This window comes from Trachurus trachurus, assembly GCF_905171665.1.
Source record: "Trachurus trachurus genome assembly, chromosome: 19".
NCBI lineage: Eukaryota > Metazoa > Chordata > Actinopteri > Carangiformes > Carangidae > Trachurus > Trachurus trachurus.
The window spans coordinates 15,879,833-15,898,833 of record NC_139913.1 but is presented as its reverse complement, the minus strand read 5'-3'; the positions used below and the strand labels follow the sequence as shown (position 1 = coordinate 15,898,833).

General features: G+C 42.8%; 1 protein-coding gene across 2 annotated transcripts in view; it reads right to left on the bottom strand.

Annotated features, from left to right (window-relative positions):
- Nucleotides 1-985: 985 nt before the first annotated feature.
- Nucleotides 986-19,001, bottom strand: part of reep3b (receptor accessory protein 3b) — a 34,137-nt gene continuing 16,121 nt past the window's right edge. The window contains exons 3-9 of one of the 2 annotated variants that reach the window (XM_083994113.1): nt 14,139-14,215; nt 13,404-13,446; nt 13,326-13,346; nt 13,089-13,202; nt 7,680-7,824; nt 3,420-3,553; nt 986-3,252 (exon numbers count right to left, since the gene is read on the bottom strand). In XM_083994113.1, the coding sequence (XP_083850239.1) occupies nt 3,181-3,252; nt 3,420-3,553; nt 7,680-7,824; nt 13,089-13,202; nt 13,326-13,346; nt 13,404-13,446; nt 14,139-14,215 (606 nt within the window). In that variant the 3' untranslated portion in view covers nt 986-3,180. Of the gene's footprint in view, nt 3,253-3,419; nt 3,554-7,679; nt 7,825-13,088; nt 13,203-13,325; nt 13,447-14,138; nt 14,216-19,001 lie in introns of both variants that reach the window. The other variant, XM_083994112.1, reaches the window with a different exon arrangement.

Below are 19,001 nucleotides of genomic sequence, written 5' to 3'. Positions count from 1 at the left end.
GCTAATCCGACCATGGAAATCTACAAGTTACTGAAATACTACAATAAAAACGAGCCAAACAGACTCATGTCCAAATCTCTGAGTCACCTCAGGAGTTTCCTTACAGGCCCACAGTTCCTCTGCTGTTCACACTGGATCATGTATCTCATGAGCAGAGTGACTGACTGCACAGTGTGTCCAGTCTGGAGCTAACAGGCTAACACAGCAAACAACACAGTTTTAATACATGAAGACTAACAACGTAACCAGCCACACACACTTTAATTGTTGCCCTTCCTTTTTCGGACAGCATTTATTTTATTGCATTTTAAATCCAACAATCCACACACCAGACATTTTACCAACACAGACCCGACAACCCAACCACACTGTGGTGAGTACATGAAGCTTTGGTTTCATTAGTCAGTTACGAGCATTAAATCATCCACATTATAATAAGAGCAAGGTTGGTTTGTTGTTACACTTTAAAAAACTAAATGATGGTTCTTGGTCTCTAGAGCAAATGATAGACTCTCCAAGTGTGCAGAACTCTGCTGGTCCACAGAGCTGTTTGGAAAATAGTTTAAAATTAGACTTGTCACTTTAAAAAGTCATGTTACTAACATTGTATTTGTTTGTAAGAGTCTTGAGGATGAGTGTGGAGCTCCTCTGGCTGTGGTCCCTGTGCTGCAGCAGCAGGTTGTTTCTGTTGTAGAGTCGGCCTCATCTACTGTATGTTGGTCCACAGTGAGGAATCCATGATATTTCCACTGTGCTTCTCAGGTGGTCGGACCAGCACAGCTCTGCTCTGTAGTGTCCTCTTCCACTTGTATTGATTAGTCTAGTTAGTAAAGAGCCAGTAGGGCAGCAAAAGGTCAAAGTGATAATAGATTTGAAGAGCACCCTCTGCTGGACCACAAGGGATTTGGACAGATAGTAATGACAGCCCTGCAGTAAACAATGACAACGTGTCCATAAGCACATTGAACTGTGTTGCTGTGATTGATCCTCTTCTTAAAGCTGGCTGTGGTTTCTTTGACTTTCCACACCATCACTGTCGTCCTGATAGACACCACTTTGTTCAGGCTTTTTTTTTTCTAAAATCAGTCAATAGGAGTGATTCTGCTTCAGAACAGACGTTCTGCTGAACCAGAAGCACGGCGACGGATCTGAAGGACGATGTTTCTGCCGGAGAAACAACATATACCCAACTCCTCTGTCTCTCCACAGCAACGTCTACAGTCTCTGCAGTGAAGCACTGACACAAACAAGTCAAACTGTAAAAAGCAATGAGAAATCTTAAGCTCACACAGTGTGCTGCATCCTCCCACAGCAAAGTACATTATAAAATGAGATGACAAAGCAATGACAGCATAAAAAAAAACAAATTTGGGAGGAGGTATATGTGCAAAAACAGGTGGTTACAAAATAATACAATTCAAAACGATATATTCACTGATAAACAAAATACAGCTGGAAATTTACAACCAGACATGTGATCAGGTCACACAGTTAATACCCTAAATACCCTAAAAAATACACAGGTAAAAAGTAGGAAAAACAAGAGATAATCATCAACTGTAAGAGGAAGTTCTGGGTTCTCAGAAAAACTGAAAACCTGGAGGAATGACATTGTTCTGTTCTCTTTCCTCCTCTTCACTGGTGTCCACTGTCGTCCTCTGATGGCAGTAAGGGAAAGTGTTAATCTGCTGCTGTTTTTAAGATCGAGTCAAAGCAGGGTCAGTCCCTCCTCTCTTAAAGTTCAAAGGAGAGTTTAGAACCGCCCGTGTCCTGCTGAGACCCGGGCTCTGATATCGTCACTGCTGTGACAGGGAATGTTGCAAGTGTCTGCGTCTAAATGTGTCCGCCAAGATTTAAAAAAAAATAGTCTGTTACTACACTGAGCCATACAGAGGTTGAACAGCCTCCGACACTAGTGTCAGCGCTTCCTCGTTGATAACACACCTGAAAGGCAGCTGAAGCAAAACTGGCACCAGGTTTCAAAAGGTCCTCGTCATGAGGCGGTTTGCGCTCAACCTGACGGCTTACTTCATGGGTCATTAAGTCATTTAATGAAGCGGTGCAGGTCATTCAGAGGCCAATTATAAAAACAACATTTGGGTTGCCAGGTTGTTAAAAATAGCTTTGGCTTGTTGCTGCTAAAAATGCTGGGAAGGTGCTCTCCAACTGTGTCTGCCTGCTGTAGTAGTATAGTATATACATTATTAAAGCCGAGTCATGCATATTTTAAACTGTCAACAGCTACTGTGGCTCAAACTGACACCTACAATTATATTAACTGCTATACAACCATCAATATGTTACTTGCATTCCATCTAAAACCAGCTAAACTGTGGAGTGACATTAATAATAGTCAGGAACCTGACTCAGCACTGTACTACACTTCATCCATCTCAGGTTTGTTAACATTAGTCAGCGTCACAGCTGAGTTGATCATTATTTTTACATTAAAAATTGACATTGAAAATGTTATGATGTGAGCAAAGAGAGTGAAAAACAACTGAATGCCAATGTTGCTCAAACATTCATCATCACAACATGCCAGATGTTGTGTTTACAGCTCTGCTGCCCATGAGTGGACAAATACACTAATCAATGTAGCTTTAACAAAGTCCACTGCTACAACTTTGACACATAGGAGGTGGCCGACTATTGGGAGACATCCTAATGAATAGAAGAGCCAAATGTATGATGGATGAGAATAAACACAAGCAAAGTCTGGCAATCCAAAAGTTGTTGTTATGAACAGCCTATAACTGTGCTTTAAAGCATTTGATAATGATCTTGTTAATAGATAAGTCTTTCGTTAGTTAATAAACTCCCCAGAGGAGGCCTTGTTGGAAAGTGGTACCACAAACAGATGGATCTAAAATCTAAAAGACCACAGATATCGCATCACACCAACACACATGAATGACAGATGAAACAAACACAAGTCCAAGCAAAAAAAAAAAACATCATGTACGTCATTGTCTCAACGACAAACATCAAAGTTTTCTGACAGTGAATTCTCTCAGAGTCTCTGGGATCAACTGGTAATAAATATGTCAGCAGAGAGATTAAAGAGTCAGAGCTGAAATACAGACAATACCGTGTGTGTGTGTGTGTGTGTGTGTGTGTGTGTGTGTGTGTGTGCATGTGCGTGAGTGTGTGTGCGTATGTGTATAAGCCAAAAGCTTTTCATGTTGCATAATTAACAGAGCTCAGTGCTGGCCTCTTCTTGCCTTTAATCTTCAGGGATCCATAACGAGCCTGGTGACAAAACAATAAGAACAACATGTGTCATGTGTTTCTGCAGCATACAGATGATTTCACAACAAGAATAAACACAACACAACAAGTAGACTCCTCTCTGATCTGTTAAGAGACAAATGCTTTCGGCCGTCTGAACCCATGTGTTAACGGAGCAGGACACTCACATCTTTACGGACTCTGGCTCGTGTCATCTTGACGCTCTGCGATCGTCTCAGTCCTCTCTGGGTGACGGCCTCGTCCTCGGAGAAGGTCGGCTCGGCCTCCTCATCCGTCCTCTCATCCTGGTCATAGTAGTACTCTGGAAAACAACACACACACGCACGTCAGGAACATCGTGATACACACCGAGATGTGTACTGTAAATGTGGGTATTTCTGATGTGTGGTTAAAAAGCTGAGCTGAGGTCAGGAGTCTAAAATCACACAGGCAGGTGAAAGAAGGATGAGGGTAAGAAATTTAATTAGGTCAATCTAACACTTCTATACTTCTATTGTGGTTCTAGAGTTAATTTATTATTCAGTTACTTCATATATTATTATGTTCAGAATTCATATTATAATAATTAAAAAATAATAATAGTTTGGTTTGCCTGGTAGGTAAAGTGTCTAAGTTTCAGCTTCTGTATTTTATCCAACCAATAGATTCATTCAAGCTCTGAGTGTGTCAGCAGCTGCTCCAGCAGAGGTCAGCAAACACCTGTCTCAATGCTGCTTCCCTGAGCAGCCCATAGTAACACAACAGTCACAAAGGTAATACATGAGCCAACACAAAGACCTCCCGTTTCACAGTGCAGCAGGGAAAATCAGCTTCATAATAAAATGGGCTGCACTGATATTTTCTCTCATTGACACTGTGATGGTGGCAGAGCTCTCATACAGGGCTCTGGGTCTGCTCAGTGGGAGCAACTTGAGGTTCAGTGACACCATCAGGGCCAGGACCAGGACCAGGACCAGGACCAGGACCAGCTCAGTGAGGAGTGGACAACCTGCTCTGCCTCCTGATTCTCAGCTGGACAAGTTTACTAGAGCAACAGGTCAACAGTTTATCTCTGACAATGAACAGAAAACAGCTGCCATGTTTCTTCTGCTTCATTTCAAAGATGAACATGAGCACAAGTAGTGAGACTGCTTGGCTGCATGGTTTTCATTTTAATGCAAACTGGTTCATTCTTAATGTGCAACAACATGATCACATTTTGATGTTTGAAAGCTTCTTACAAGCTGCACAGCCTCACTGAAATCACACAAATCCAGGGCCTGCACGTTGTTCCATAGTGTTCCTGTTGCTGATGTTGTCACATCTGGAGTCAGTCAGAGAGGAGAACACCTCCCCACTCTCCAGTGTTGGGCCGTCTCTCCACCTTTCACCTCCCAGAGGAGAGAGGGTGGGATGAGACCTCGAATTCCAACTCGGGGAACAAAAATACCATCTGAGCACTGTTTGTGTTGGCTGGATGCTAACTGTCACAAAAGGACAAGCGAATGAAGGAGCTTAGTCCTGCTATTTAAACAGCCCAGATACCGGGCTGTTGAAGGTCCCTGCTCTCCTACATTCACACTAAAACAATGAAGCTCAGCAAAGTTCCAGGGTTTCATTTTCACTGCATTCAACATTTTCATTTCCAGCCACTATCAGTCTACTCTGTGGTGATACTCTCCTTTCCTGTCAGGCACAGAGCTGGAGGCTTTATTAACGGGTTCCTGCCAGAGACCTGGAACACTTTGTCCAATCAGGACACTGGAATCCTTTTAAGGGCTAGTTCAACATTTTGGCAAATTCACCTATTGCCATAATCCCTATAGTCATAGGAGTAGGTTCATTACCTTTAATTATCAGTGCATGTTGTTTTGAGATCTGTGGAGACATGAGCTGCTCAGCAAACACAATGGAGGTGAATGGTACAGGTCCCCTGTCCCTCATCAAGCTCATCAAATACAGCTTGCATCTCTGCCCCACGGATCTCAAAACAACATGCACCGATCATTAAGGGAAATTAACCTACTCCTATGACTATACGGATGGCAATAGGCGAATTTGCCCAAATGTTGAATTATCCCTTTAAAATTCCTCTAGAAAATCCAGCACTCACACAGGAAGTAGGAGAGGTTTTGTCTTGACCTGCTAGGCGATGTGTAATGCTGATCCCTCATTATTAGTGCATGGTTTCATCTGACATATTGGCTATCAGTGGGAGTCAATGTCCATTTACAGTCCACCTTTGGCCCTGTCATCCCACAGCCCCATTAGCACGGTGCAGAGCTAACGTACGGCTCAGAGTATCCTACATTAGTTATTTAATCAATCAGATCAATCAAAGGTCACAGCCAGTAATGTGTTTGTCTGCCTCTTCTGTCTGTCCAACTTCCCTCCTCTGTAGTTTTAAGAATTGTTTCTCAAACAAAAGGAAACAGTGTGTTTGTGTATTTTTAGCAGCACATTAATCCACATGTACTGCTGTAATGGGTATTTGGGGCAACAGGACAGTGTGTGCATGTGAGGGACCCAGTCAAAATAAACTGATGTGTGTCCATAACCCAGGGTCAGTGGAGGGCAGCTGTGTAACATCAAGTACAACAGCTACAACAGCATATACAGTGATGGGAATATTGGTGTTACAAATAAACGACTTGCTGCATTTTCCATGAGCGAGTAATCTGAAAAGCTACCGTTTTCCTGTTATAACGCCGTTACTATTACTATTATAATGCTGTTACTATTACTGACAATAAAATACGCCATTACTTGACTCAAGAAGTCCCTTCACAAAATAATACTCCCATCTAAGTGGACGTTATATACACATTTGTTTCAGTCCATCAACTAGTCGGAAAAGAGATGTTTACCTGGAACTAACCAACTCACTCAGTATTCCTCCGCATAGTCAGGCTCCTTGATGGGCGTCGCCGAGCCTGACTGTGTGGAGGAATACTGAGTGAGTTGGTTGGTTCAAGATTAACAGGTGGTTAGTTTAAGAGTAATTTGATATATTTGAACATTTCATAATTTTTTTAATAAAAAAGTGACACAACAGTTACTTTCCCTGGTAATTAGTTACTTTCACAATATAATAACTCAGTTATTTTCGGGGGGAAAGTAATAACTAACAGCAACTAATCTTTTTTTTTTTTTTTAAGTATCCTGCCCAACATTGGTCATATAATATTAGATTTTAATAATTAGTTTACCTGATGATTTGTTCTGGCGGTGACTAACGAGGGTCATAGCATTTAATCATTTAGGCTAGTTAATTACTTACACACATCACTTGGCTGCACATGGGATTGACTGACATTATACAGAATATCTCCAGTTATCTCTGCAGTCATGAGGTTTGTTTAAACAAATCCACTGCAGCTTCGATACGACCAGTGGAGGTCATGTGATGTGAAAACTTCTCACAGCAACGAGAGAGAGAGAGAGCAGATCTGAGGGTGAAAACATTTCTCTTCCCTTCATCTCTGTGTCTCTCTGCTGACGGGCTGAGCTGAATACATAATACACTCTTTCCTCTCTCAGTATGCTAATGTTGTCTCCCAGCCCTCCTTCCCTCAATCCATCCACCTCTTCTTTCAATTCACTCCGTCTCCATTCATCCCTTACATTTCCACTCTCCTGCTATACACTCATCTGTCCTCTTCTTCTCCTCCTACTCCTCCCCCACTCCCAGCCCCTACTCCCTCTCTCTCTACATGCCTCACTGACTGGGCTCTGTTTGTGTGGGTGTGTGTGAGGGAGAGAGAGAGGGAGAGACAGAGAGGTAGACAGAAGGAACAGAGAGAGTGTGTGTTTGACATTCCACCAGCATCGCACTGAACCTCATCTCATCTCCTCTGTCTGCGGGAAAGTCATCTTTCCCTCTCTCTTTCCCTCCCACCCACACACACACACACAGTCACACCTTCAGAGTGCTTTCATTGTAATGCCTGCCAACCTGCAGGTCCCATCGAGAAAAAAAAAAAGGGAGGATGGCGGGAAAGAAGGAAACAAAGGACAACGGAGATAGAGCCTGAGGAGACCTGAAATGCTGAATGAAGAGTTGTTGCCGTGTTGACTGTGTGTTGTGTTGTGTGTTGTGAGAGCAGCCCATCTGTGCGCTCTGTGGTGTGCACAGCATGACCTCATCATCAGTACTGTTCTTTTTGAACATCCGTTTTGCCAGCATTTGTCCAACACTGAGCCACGTCACATTATTTTCAGAACAGGCTGTGACTCAGGAGTTCCATCAGTTTGCAAATGAGACGTGTTAAACACGTTCTTCATTTTCTGTTATGCAACATCGTTTGTGCTTGAATGTCTGCAGGTTTAATGCTTGTATAGGGAGATATTCTTTATTCAGATCCCTAGTGGCTACTAACTTAAACACTAAAAGTATACAGATATACAACAAATGCCTGTGTGTGTGTGTGTGTGTTGTATGTGTGTACCTGGTCCGTCGGCAGCATCAGTGCTCTGAGATCTCCTCATGGCAGGGTTGGCTGAGTACGGGTATCCTCTGCCGTCCTCCTGGTTTATCTGGGAGAGGTCGTGCATACTGAGGCTGCGAAGCTTCTCTGTGATGGCTCCCTGACCCTGTCACACACACACACAAACACACACAGATCAATATTGCATGACTAGCAAACTGCACGACAATTCAGACACAGTGGGACACAAACCAACATAGAGATGGAGTGAGCGAGCCAGTGTTGAACACAACCTCAGTCTGTGGAGAATCGACTCCACTGCAGTGAGGTGGGATTTTTGTTGGGAGTTGAAAACTCTTAATTTATGGTTATGTAAAAAAAGTACATGAATGTCAATGAATCGTCTGTTTTGTATAATAGTACGCCAGAAATCTGATGTTAACATCATACAATTTAAATACTGAATTGTGTGTTGCCCACACTTGAAACCAAAGCAAAAGAATTTGAATTTTATGAGCTGGAAGAAAATGACACAAACCTGAGCAATAATATAACAGAGAATTAACAAATCAATCAGCCTGACTGAACTGGGAACTGCTCTTAATTTTGTGGCTGATCTGTGAATACATACAACATATTGGATATGCATGCGCAGTGTGTTCCCCTTCATTCAGTTGTTCTTGGGAAGCCATAGACCTGGATGACTGTCAGTCTTCACAGACAGCTTTCTGAGTCATTATTCACTTTGTCATCATAGAGTAATGATGTAGACTGAGGGGTAGAACTTCTGAGACACTGGAAGTCAGTGGTCTACATACTACATACTGACTTTCACTTTCCTATGACTGGTGTACAGCTCTGACGTTTGTCAGAGAGAGCATCATCGTTCACTCAGCTGCTGGAACACTTGGCTGTGGCAGCCTTACAGAACGTTTCAAGAAAGTTATAAAGTCCAGTTACTTTGAACTCCATAACAGTGGCCACACTACTGAGGAAAAACCTTCAGACTCATGTCAAATTACATTACAAATGCTCTATCCAGTGGTTAGAAAACTGATAAAGCAGATGGATAACCTGGATCAAACCTCAGCCTCTACTGTCCTGCTACACGTTAAACAACTACTTTATCTGTATCTGTAGATCAGTCAGTTTTGTTTTAAATCATTCTGATTCTCAAGTTGTCCCTTTAAATACATAAATATGTCACATGATGAGACACAGTAATACAAATGTCATGATCAATATGGATATTACTGACAAGAGACCAGTATTCTACAGTGATTAAGATGTCATCTGGACAAACTTCACAAAATGAAACCATCAACACAACAAAGGGAGAAAAAACTCAAACATAATCAAAGAAGTAGGAGGAATTAAATATGTTGAGTATTACAATGAAATGAAAGTTTAAACAGAGGAGAAAGAAAACACCAGAAGAATTAGATTATAGATCTTGGGCACTACATTGAGAGGAAGGTGGAAATAAGCACTGATATGTGTTCTCAGCTACCAGCTCTGGTGAAAGAACAGAGATGGATGGGGAACATGGTGGAGTGATGCTGGTGTGAGATGACCGGGAAACACTCTGTCAAACATGCTGCTTACACTGACTGGTTTTTACCTCCCAGAGCAGCCTGCTGACACACAGAAACCCTGAAGAGAGAGGGATGTCAGTGCAGACAGGAGGGAGAGAAAGAGAGAAACAAAGTCACAAGAAGGTTAGCTAGAGAGCAAGCTGGGGCAGATCCACACAACATCATCATCATCATCATGGTGACCAAAATAACATTAGGAACACACAGCGTGGCTCCAGGTCTGTCTAAAGTGAGTGTGCATGCAGTCAGTCACTGGGAACAGAGGAAGTCCAGATGAATGGTTCCATTTTTCCTCTAATTACCTGAGGCCCTCTATAAACACCTCTATACAGTGTTATCAGCACTGAGAGGAGCATAACACTCTTACAAAAGTCTGTTACACTAGGAATCATCCCTAGGCATCATGCAGAGAGATGGCAGGCAAGCAGTCAGCAAGTGTGTACCTGCACAGGAGGATTATGTAAAAACATGCCTGCATGCAGCTGCTATGTTTTTGTTGGTATGACGATGTACCAACATGCTGGAAGAGAGAAAACCACAAGAGGCATAGGAGGATATTTTCATGCCATACTCAGATCAGTTCAGGAAGAAAGCTATAGATCTTAAAGTACCAACTAGGGTTTAAGAACATCAAGTATAATATACATGAAGTCGAATGTCACTGCATTTTAGGCATGCACAAACTGTAGATCCGTGTTCTTAATGTGGGAGCAGCAACTGTCCCTTTGAACACAGAAGTGTGACATGAGGACAGTTTTGTGGAAAGAAGAAAATATGGAAGTTGTGAAAATAACCAACTTCCAAGTTTAGCATGTCAAGGTTATCCTGAATATACGACAAGACTTTTCACAACAGTCTTCTCTTGTGTTACCATGCACACTGAGGACTGTTTGTGAAGCACCCACTCAGCTCAGTGGAAGATTGTGATTCAGACTGGGCTCTGGTTGACATGCTCTCTTTCGGGGCGTGCTCCGTCGGCTGCATCTCCAGAGGCGAGTCTCTGCAGTGACTGCTCACAGAGCGCATAGGATCAGACCAACAGCAGCAACAGCGGAAGAGAGCAGTAACAGAAAGGTCCAAAAGCCAGTCTGTTTCTCCACACCTGCCCAGGCTTTATGGATGCAATTTAAATTGGCCGCAGGCTACATGCACATCAACGCTGCATGCATAATGAATCACCCACACACACACACAGGCCTTGAGTGAGTCTCGGGAGTTTCTTATTTAATAAAATCACATGCTAAAAAGGCTGATTACCTGAGATGCATTAGTAAAAACAAACCACAGCCCCACAGTCTCTACTTCAATCTTTCAAAGTGCTCTCTGAACTGTTTGGTTCAGTCTGTCAGGTAGAAGTATTTTATGTGCAACACATCTGGTTTGATTCAACTAGTAAACGTTAATCAATTGCAACTGAAAGACAAAAGGCTTTTAAAGGATGTGAAATTGCACTGTGACCTAAAACTGTCGTGATGAAAGGCAGAGAGCAAGGGAAGAAGAGAAACACAGGAAAGACGAGGAGAGGCTACACAAATAAAGGGAGAGGGAAGACAGGAAAAACAAGAGTGTTCAGGCAGAGGAGAGACAAATAAAAAGAGAGAGAGACAAGGCGTGGTGGAGAGAGAGGGAGTGAGACTGCAATGCTGGAGAGTGACAGAGAGGTGCAGCTTTGAAGCAGTGATTAACAGCATGTTAAATGTGAGCAGAGACAGGAAGGGGTTCACCAGGCTCGCACTCATTTTCCTACAAAGCACATACATTACTGAAGGTAGAGAAACAGCCAACTGTGTCTTAGTTCACACAGTCACACCCTTGGCTTTAATCCCTCTGATCCACATCCCCTTTGTTCCAACATATACATAGCCAAGTCATTCAGTTTTTAGTGTTTTTACAAGAGCAGAGTCAAACAGAGGGTTTTTTATTGTCTGAAGCAGGAGAACAGAACACTGTGGCTTCACTTAAGGCCAACAAAAACTAACTGGAGTAACAGTGTCCCACTTATTTGATAGTGAGCCAGAGGACATTAGTCATTAAAAGGGGATGAATACGATTTCCTGTCTTGTGGCGGTTTTCGTTTTTCCTGACACTTCCTAATGGCTCTGCCGACTCAAAGACACCGGATCTCCTTTATGATCGGGTTTTTCAAATATCGTCTTCATATGGATGCACATGTGTGGTTTACTTGCTGCATAGCGCTGCCAATCTCAGTCAGCATAAGCAGGATGTGCTGCTTTGTGAGCTGAAATGAACTGTGAACCACTAAATCCTACAGCTTCACGTCGACTCCATATCCTGCCTCAAAACCAGGACATGGGGGAGCATGGAGAATGAAAATCTTCCGTACGTACATCATTTGAAAATATGTTAAGATATAGATGTTGCATCCTCTGTCAGATTTTGTCCTGCTTAATATATATTAAAACCTTTTCATTCATTCATTCAACTTTTTTAATGTTCTTTTAGCTTTCATTTTTATAAGTAATTAAATATAATTTTTATAATTAATTAAAGGCATTGTATGTCTTTAATGGATTGTCACAGTGGATAGACATAAATAACTGTAGGAGTCAGTCTGGTCGGGAGTGGAACCACAGACCATTTATCTTTTAACAGACATCAACTATGGAGTATCTGCTCTGACGGTCAGTTGTAGAGCTGGTGCTTTCATCCTACTCTGACATCTTATTGTCGTAAGCATGAACATTTTGTGCAGAGAGGTAAGAGCTGCCTCAGCCAATATGACGTCAAAAAGCTTCAGTCAGAACCCACATGTTCCAAAATGACCAGAACAACATCATTCAATTAATTTGTTCTTCAAACAACAGTAAAAAGACTTTCTTTAGTGTGCAACAGTTTGCACACTAATTAATTTTTCAAGAAATGAAATCATGTTTTCAGCCTCAGTTAAGATGATTTTCTGTTCTTTCTGTTTTATAGGTCAGTGCACAGACTATCTTTGGACTAATAACCATTAGTTGCAGGCCTGTTATTTCTGCATCTTTCAGATTGCACTGAACATATAAAAATAACTGACTGGTGAAACCAGTATCATGTATCAGGCTAAACCATATCTATGTTAGGTGGCTTCAGCTGTTTATGTGGACATGACATCATTATTTCTGTTTAGTCCCCCTGCCTGGGATTACCCCGGTGCAGTGAAGCCTGACACAGGAGATCAACAGGGATTATCTGATACACTCAGGTGTTCACAGTATGCTGAATAACCATCCACACACACTAGATGTACACCAGGTCTGCAGTGAGTGGGAGCTGAAGGACAACATGGCTCTTTAGAGACACACACACACACACTGATGCTACATTTGCATGAGCAGGGTTTCAGATACTGCACGATGTTGTTCGGGGCTGGCTGTTGTGGGTAATGCAACCCCTGCATTAATTAACACACTAATGGCACTATTTCTGGTTGCGTTCTCTCAAGTGTCATTTCACGAGTGCGATCAGAACATTCTGTGGCAACAGGTTGAACGCGGTGAAGCTGTGTGCCGGGTTGTTCTGCTGCGCAAAGCAGGTAGAGGGCACTGTTGTATCTAAGCAGAGGAAGCTCAAGCTTTCACAAGCATCTCACAAAGGCTGATCCTGCTCTGTGAGGATGAGGAGAGGGGGAGGGGACAAGAAGCACTGGGATTTATGGGAGACGTCTCAATTTGATGAAATAGCACAAGAGATGCTGTTCAAACTGCTGCAACAAGAGGACCTCTTAAATCAACCCGTCATTACAGCACAACAATGATGAAAATAATTAGTCAAAGCAACACCTTTAAAAGAAGATCAAACTGAATATTTAGTGTTCAGTGGAGCCAGAGACACTTGCCTTGACAGCTGCAGAGACAGCAGCGGTGGCGGCGATGCTCAGTCCCTGCTTTCCAAAGTTCACCATGGTTTCATAGCTTCTCTCTTTGGCCTGGACGATGTACTCGTCTATTTCCTAGAGGGAAACAATCAATACACTTTGCTAGTGGACAGTTTAATCAGTATAAAAGCAGCGTGACCATAATAGTATCAACAACAATGATTGTATAGATGTGGATGGATGGATGAGTGATCCTACCCTCTCTCTGGAGGACAGCAGAGGGTGCAGACACTTTCTGTAAATGAGACTGGCTCCTCTGGTGTAGGGCGACAGCAGCCATATCACAAAGGCGATCTTCAGCTCGTAGTAGAGGGGAAACCTGGAGATGTGCAGGCACAGAGGGAGCGTTAATGGATGCTTAATGGATGGATGTTGGAGGAGCTGGACAGAGTGAAAGATATATGACAACCTGCTGGAGAGAACCTTTAAAGGACTTCTCTAAATATGGTTTCACTTAACCATTATGGATCATAGCGACTAGACTGATGGAGAGACATGTCCATTTTGTCCAACTGTAATTGAATCTACAACATACCGGTAATACAAAACTTGAAGGGGGTCTGAATACTTTGAGTTGTCATGTTTAGCTCAGTGAATGGCTTTAGGTGTTTCCCTTTCCTAATGCTGTCTTGCACAGTGCTTTCTTACATGGCTGGGGTTAAGGCTTAGTGTGACTTCACATGAATGCAAATGATGTGCAGAGCAGATTATCACTCCCACTAAGAGCACGTCTCAACATCCCTCGTGCCCTTTAAATCTCTGAGTGGAGGAGTTCAACATCAGCATGTTCTTTGAGGCTCAGTTCAGAGAATAGTATCCTGCCCGACTACAGTGTTATAGCGTGTATGAAGGGAGTAAGGTTAAGTGATGGTTAGACTTCTCACACATGTTTGGGATGAAGATTCATTTAATTTCATCAGTCCCACTTTCATCTGGTGATCTGATCTCCACTGTTGTATGACATGTATGTAAATGTGTGTGTGTGTGTGTGTGTTCTTGTATGAAACTCACCATGCCAGCGTGAGGTCAGTGATGGTCTCCACCACAGTGTAGAGGGCAAAAACAATCCAGTACATCATCCATCGCACCTGAACAGAGACGACACCAAACAATGAGGCAAGACTCTACAGTCTCTTGTTACTCATCAGCCAATCAGTAGAGTGTCACCACTGCAGAGAGAGCACTAACATGTTTACTTCCACACTGTTCAGTCCTGGTTACAATTAGTCATTACACAACAAGGACACAAAACAGCTTTCAAATTCACTCATATTTTTAGGTGCATTAATTCAGGAAATGTAGAATTGCACCTGTCCTACAGTTTGATGACAAAAGTCTGGTAAACAAACTTTATGATCCTTATGAATGAAACACATCGACATTTCTTTCTGGATCTGAAAATCAGTTTTTTTCAGTGCAGTTATTTTTATTTTTTTTAAATATGTGATACAATCTCGCCGCCTTCTGTGTCAGCTGTTCTAAGCGTGGCTAGAAAATCACTTGACACTGGAGTCTGCAGTTTGATTTTCACAGTTCTTGTATCAGTCTTCAGTAAAAACCCAAGAAACTGCAAGAAACTCCAGAGTGAACAGAGCTGCTGCAGGCGGAGAGAACACATCCACACAGGAGTGCTGAGTGTTTTCTGCAGTGCTGATGCAGTGCCTTTTGTTCTACTAACCCTGTTCTCAACTGATCTGTCAATTGCGCATGGTCATTATGGTCAATAAGGACTTTAATAAATGAACTTAAGCCACTTTTATACTTGGTGTGGCTGGGGAGTTAGGTAATCTGGGGCTTATCTGGTATTCTTCTCTTTGCTTTTTTCTTTAATCCTGCACCCTGTCCCTTCCCAGGCCAGTAGTAGTGAGGATTTGATATCAGTTTGCTTTTATGCTCTCCGTTGTCCTCCCTGCTCTCTGCTCCCTCGTTCCCGCTGTCCCTCTTTAAGGGCTTTCCAGGCTCTTCTGGCTGGATTTCCATATCAAAGCCAGCGCTAGACTGTGGCAGGCAGGCAGACAGTCACATGGCAGGCTGAGGTATTAGCCAGACCCGGCTGCAGCCGCATGACTGAACACACACTGACACTAGCTAATGAAATGTCAGTGTGTGTGTGGGTGGATGAGGGAGAGAGTAAAGAGTGTGTGTTTGAAGGAGAGAGAACACCGGAGAGGGGCAGTGAACACAAACACACACACACATTCACCTGTCTCATGAGCACAAACTCTCAGAATTACAAACACACACTAGGCCGACACTGCTCACACACAGACACACTGCGCTGTCTCACTGCTGCCTGCACCATTACGGCTGGACTGGTTAATTGGTGACCTCATCGTGAACTCCCTCCACACTCACCCACAGGCTCATGGGAATGATAAATGTAAAGAGTGAAACAGAGAGCCGGTGAGATGGAGAGGACGTCTAATTTATATGTTTCAATCTCCCTCTGCCTCCGCTGCTTCTGTCTCTCTTCTACCTTTCGCCTTTCATCTTCCACTTCATACCCCTTTCTCTCCCTCTCTCTGGCATTTTTCCTCATTCCCTCCCTCCTTCATCTCATCAGTAGGGAGGACATTAAGACATGACCTCAGTGAAATATACAGCAGCCATTTTGCCTTCCTGGGGCAATCGCAGACATTTACTAGCCCTGTCTATGAAAAACGGCCTTCCATTAAAAGAGAAAGAGGAAGAAAAAAAAAAACACCTGACTTCAGCTCTGTGCAGCCGAAGGAACGACTGCAGAAACTAAACTTGGTGGAAAGATCACAGAGACAGAGGCGGGCAGGGGTGGACACACAGGCCACAGCCACAGCAGCCAACACAGTTCAACACATACACCTCTCTTCTCTAAATGACTATGTTGTTCAGATGGGTCTAAATTGTATCATTTAAATCATGCCCTCTAACCCAACACTCCCCGACTCCCACACTGCACAATTTCCATGTTCATTTATGATCCCAATAAAACCGGCACTTTCAATGAGTGGGTCCTGAAATAGAATCCCCTTCCAGATGAAGACAACTTCTTTAAATTGACTCCCAAATACACAATCCGCTTTTGCAGCACTAACTACTCAGGACAAGTCTGTCTGCTCAAGTTGGACTGGGATGCAGTGAGACTGTTCACCATAAAGTCTTCGAAGTGAAACAGAGTCAAGTCAAATAGTGCAGCCTGGGGGTCAGAAGCTTCAGCACTTTATCACTCCTATGCCAGCAATGGACAGGTAATGGGGGACAGTATTCAGTTACTTCTAACTGAGTGGTGTCAGCCCTGTTGAGGACTTATTGAAGAATGGGATTAATATGGGACAGCCCCTTTTACAGTGGACAATAAACCTGCCAACACCTGCTGACATCAGGTTTCTGTTGTTAAAGTGAAAAGCATTCATTATTCAGTATAAAGGAATGAGTATTTATCAGCAACTCCAGCTACACCCTCCACAGAGAGTGAGCTACAGCCCCCAAATAAGTTTTAAAAACACCATCACTGATCAAATTGTATGACACTTTTACAGCGATCCATATTGGTAAAAGATGTTGCCTCCCTTTTTTAAAGGTGAGACTGTTCAGGGAGACACTGACTGAGAGACATGTCTGTAAGCAATGCATGCGCCTACATGTAGTGTATGGACACATGTCTGCACAGAAACACACACACACCAAAGTAACAGGAGAAAGAGGGCTGGGCCTCTGGAATGAATTTACAAGCCAACTTTGTGATGAACTGGAGTAACCTCTGGCAGGATGTGCTGCAGCTCAGGTCACATAAAAGCAGCCACAGGCCCAGTGCAGCTGCACAACAGCTACTACATTAATGTAATGAACTCACTGGATCCTCCATCTCCTTGTTGTGAGTGCTCGGGAAGTTTGGAGTGTGTGTAATGAAAAAAAATAATAATTCAATCTCATTAATGTATTTTGCTCCAATGATCACGGCAGGCTGGAGGCTTGTTTGTGATACTCGTATCATCTTCAAGTGATACCCAGTCTTCCTTCACTGAGTCAGCATCATACCACCACCCAGTGCAAACAGTGGATTTCTAGCGTCTGGCGAGTGTGACATCAGAAGGCTGAACAACGTCACTGCACAAATACATGTCAGAAGTGCTCTACCGTCTCCACCCAAAGACTCCACCTAAATAATGGAGCACGACCGAGTGAAGAACAATGGTGCTGGCTGTGTTGCAGAAAGGGAAAGCTCATCCGGTCAGTCCCTTAGGTCCTAACAGGGCTGGGCAACGATCTGATACGATCAAACAAAGACTATTGTTGAAACAACATAATTGTTTCTCATAAATGTTTCAGAGTTGCAAACAAATTATCATTACAAACTGTGGCTGAGGTTGTGCCCCGGTGACCTGGCTACACTACGCAGCCCACAGACATCACAGTACCGACCACAGGTGACTGGTGACTAGAGGCATTCATTCCAATTTACCTATAATGTATAATTAAAAATTTATCAAATGGGTATTCCCAGTGCACACTCAGTCTTCAGTGAAAAGGCCTACAGTAAATCCTACTGTATCAAGATTCTGATGTTCACTTTTTGTTGTTGTTGTGGGCGATGTTATTTTGTTGACCAGCTTTCCTGAGCTGAGGCCCTTTGGGTCTCTTGTCTCGGCTTTCACCTGTTGTAACCCCTGTGTCTCTGCCAGTGTATTTTAATCCTTTTTTTGGAGCAAACAAATAAATTAATCAGTGGGAATATGTTAATAAGAGAACCGCTTCTTTGTAAAAAATTAAATATTGTTGGATGTGACTCACTTAACGAGATGGACTTAATAAATGATATAAATCCAAATAATGTTAATGTAGAGATCTTGATTTCAGCCAAGTCCTGAGAGTGCTCATACTGGGAAGGACATCTTGGATGCCTTCAGTATTGTGCACTGCCAACTTTACTGGTAACAACATAAAGTGAAGCTGAGGAGTAAGACTGCTGTATGGATAATGATCCTTAGTAGCACGAGAGGTTATAAATGTGGTGTCTTAGTATGTTAGAAGCATTCAAATGGGCAATTCAGCGTATTGTTTTGGTATCGACTGACTTCGTTTCCACCCATTTCTTCCTTTCCAGAGGTGCAGAGAGAAATTCATAAGTCTTGTCCCTGTACTAAGCCAGCTGCTTTACACAACAAAGGAAGCAGACCTGAGAATCAGTAGAGCAAACCGAAGCAGAGAGCGAGGGAGACAATTAGAGAGAGAAACAGAGTGGAAGGTGGTTCATAACAGAGCCGCTGCTTACTGCGTCTGAAGCCCTGTGCTGGTGTGTTAAAGCTGTGTGTGAATGTGTTACTAACTCAGCCGACTGCGATTTCACTCTCGCTGGCATTAGTTACATCACCCAACTCTATTACAGAAACATATTCAAGCCCTTAAATCCATACACACATATATAGGTTCCCTTCAGAACCAGGGTTGAAGGAAATCAGTGCCAAAGACAGACAGTCCAATCTCTGATACTCCATTAATATGGATGTCATTTAAATACAAGACTTCCAGCTGAGGTTCATAAAATGTGCATCTTTGTAACATGATCCCATTAATGTATATGGAGAAGAGAGAGGATTTAAGTCTGTCCATCTGCTGCTGAGGTCTGAGAGAGATTAGTTCAAATTCACAAAACATTTAGATACTATCAAATCCTACTGCTCATCTGGTTTGCATTTAGATAGTAATCTGTCTTTGAATAACACAACACTTTCTGTGACAAAGATATTGCCAATGATGAAAAAAATCAAATCAATCAAATATCTAAGAAGATGCCAAGTCTTTTTCATAACTGTCAGCTGTAAAGCTCAAGTAATATTTTCCCCTTCAACATTTATAAACAGCATTCTGGTATGAAGGCCTCCAAAGAGTTTTCCTCGG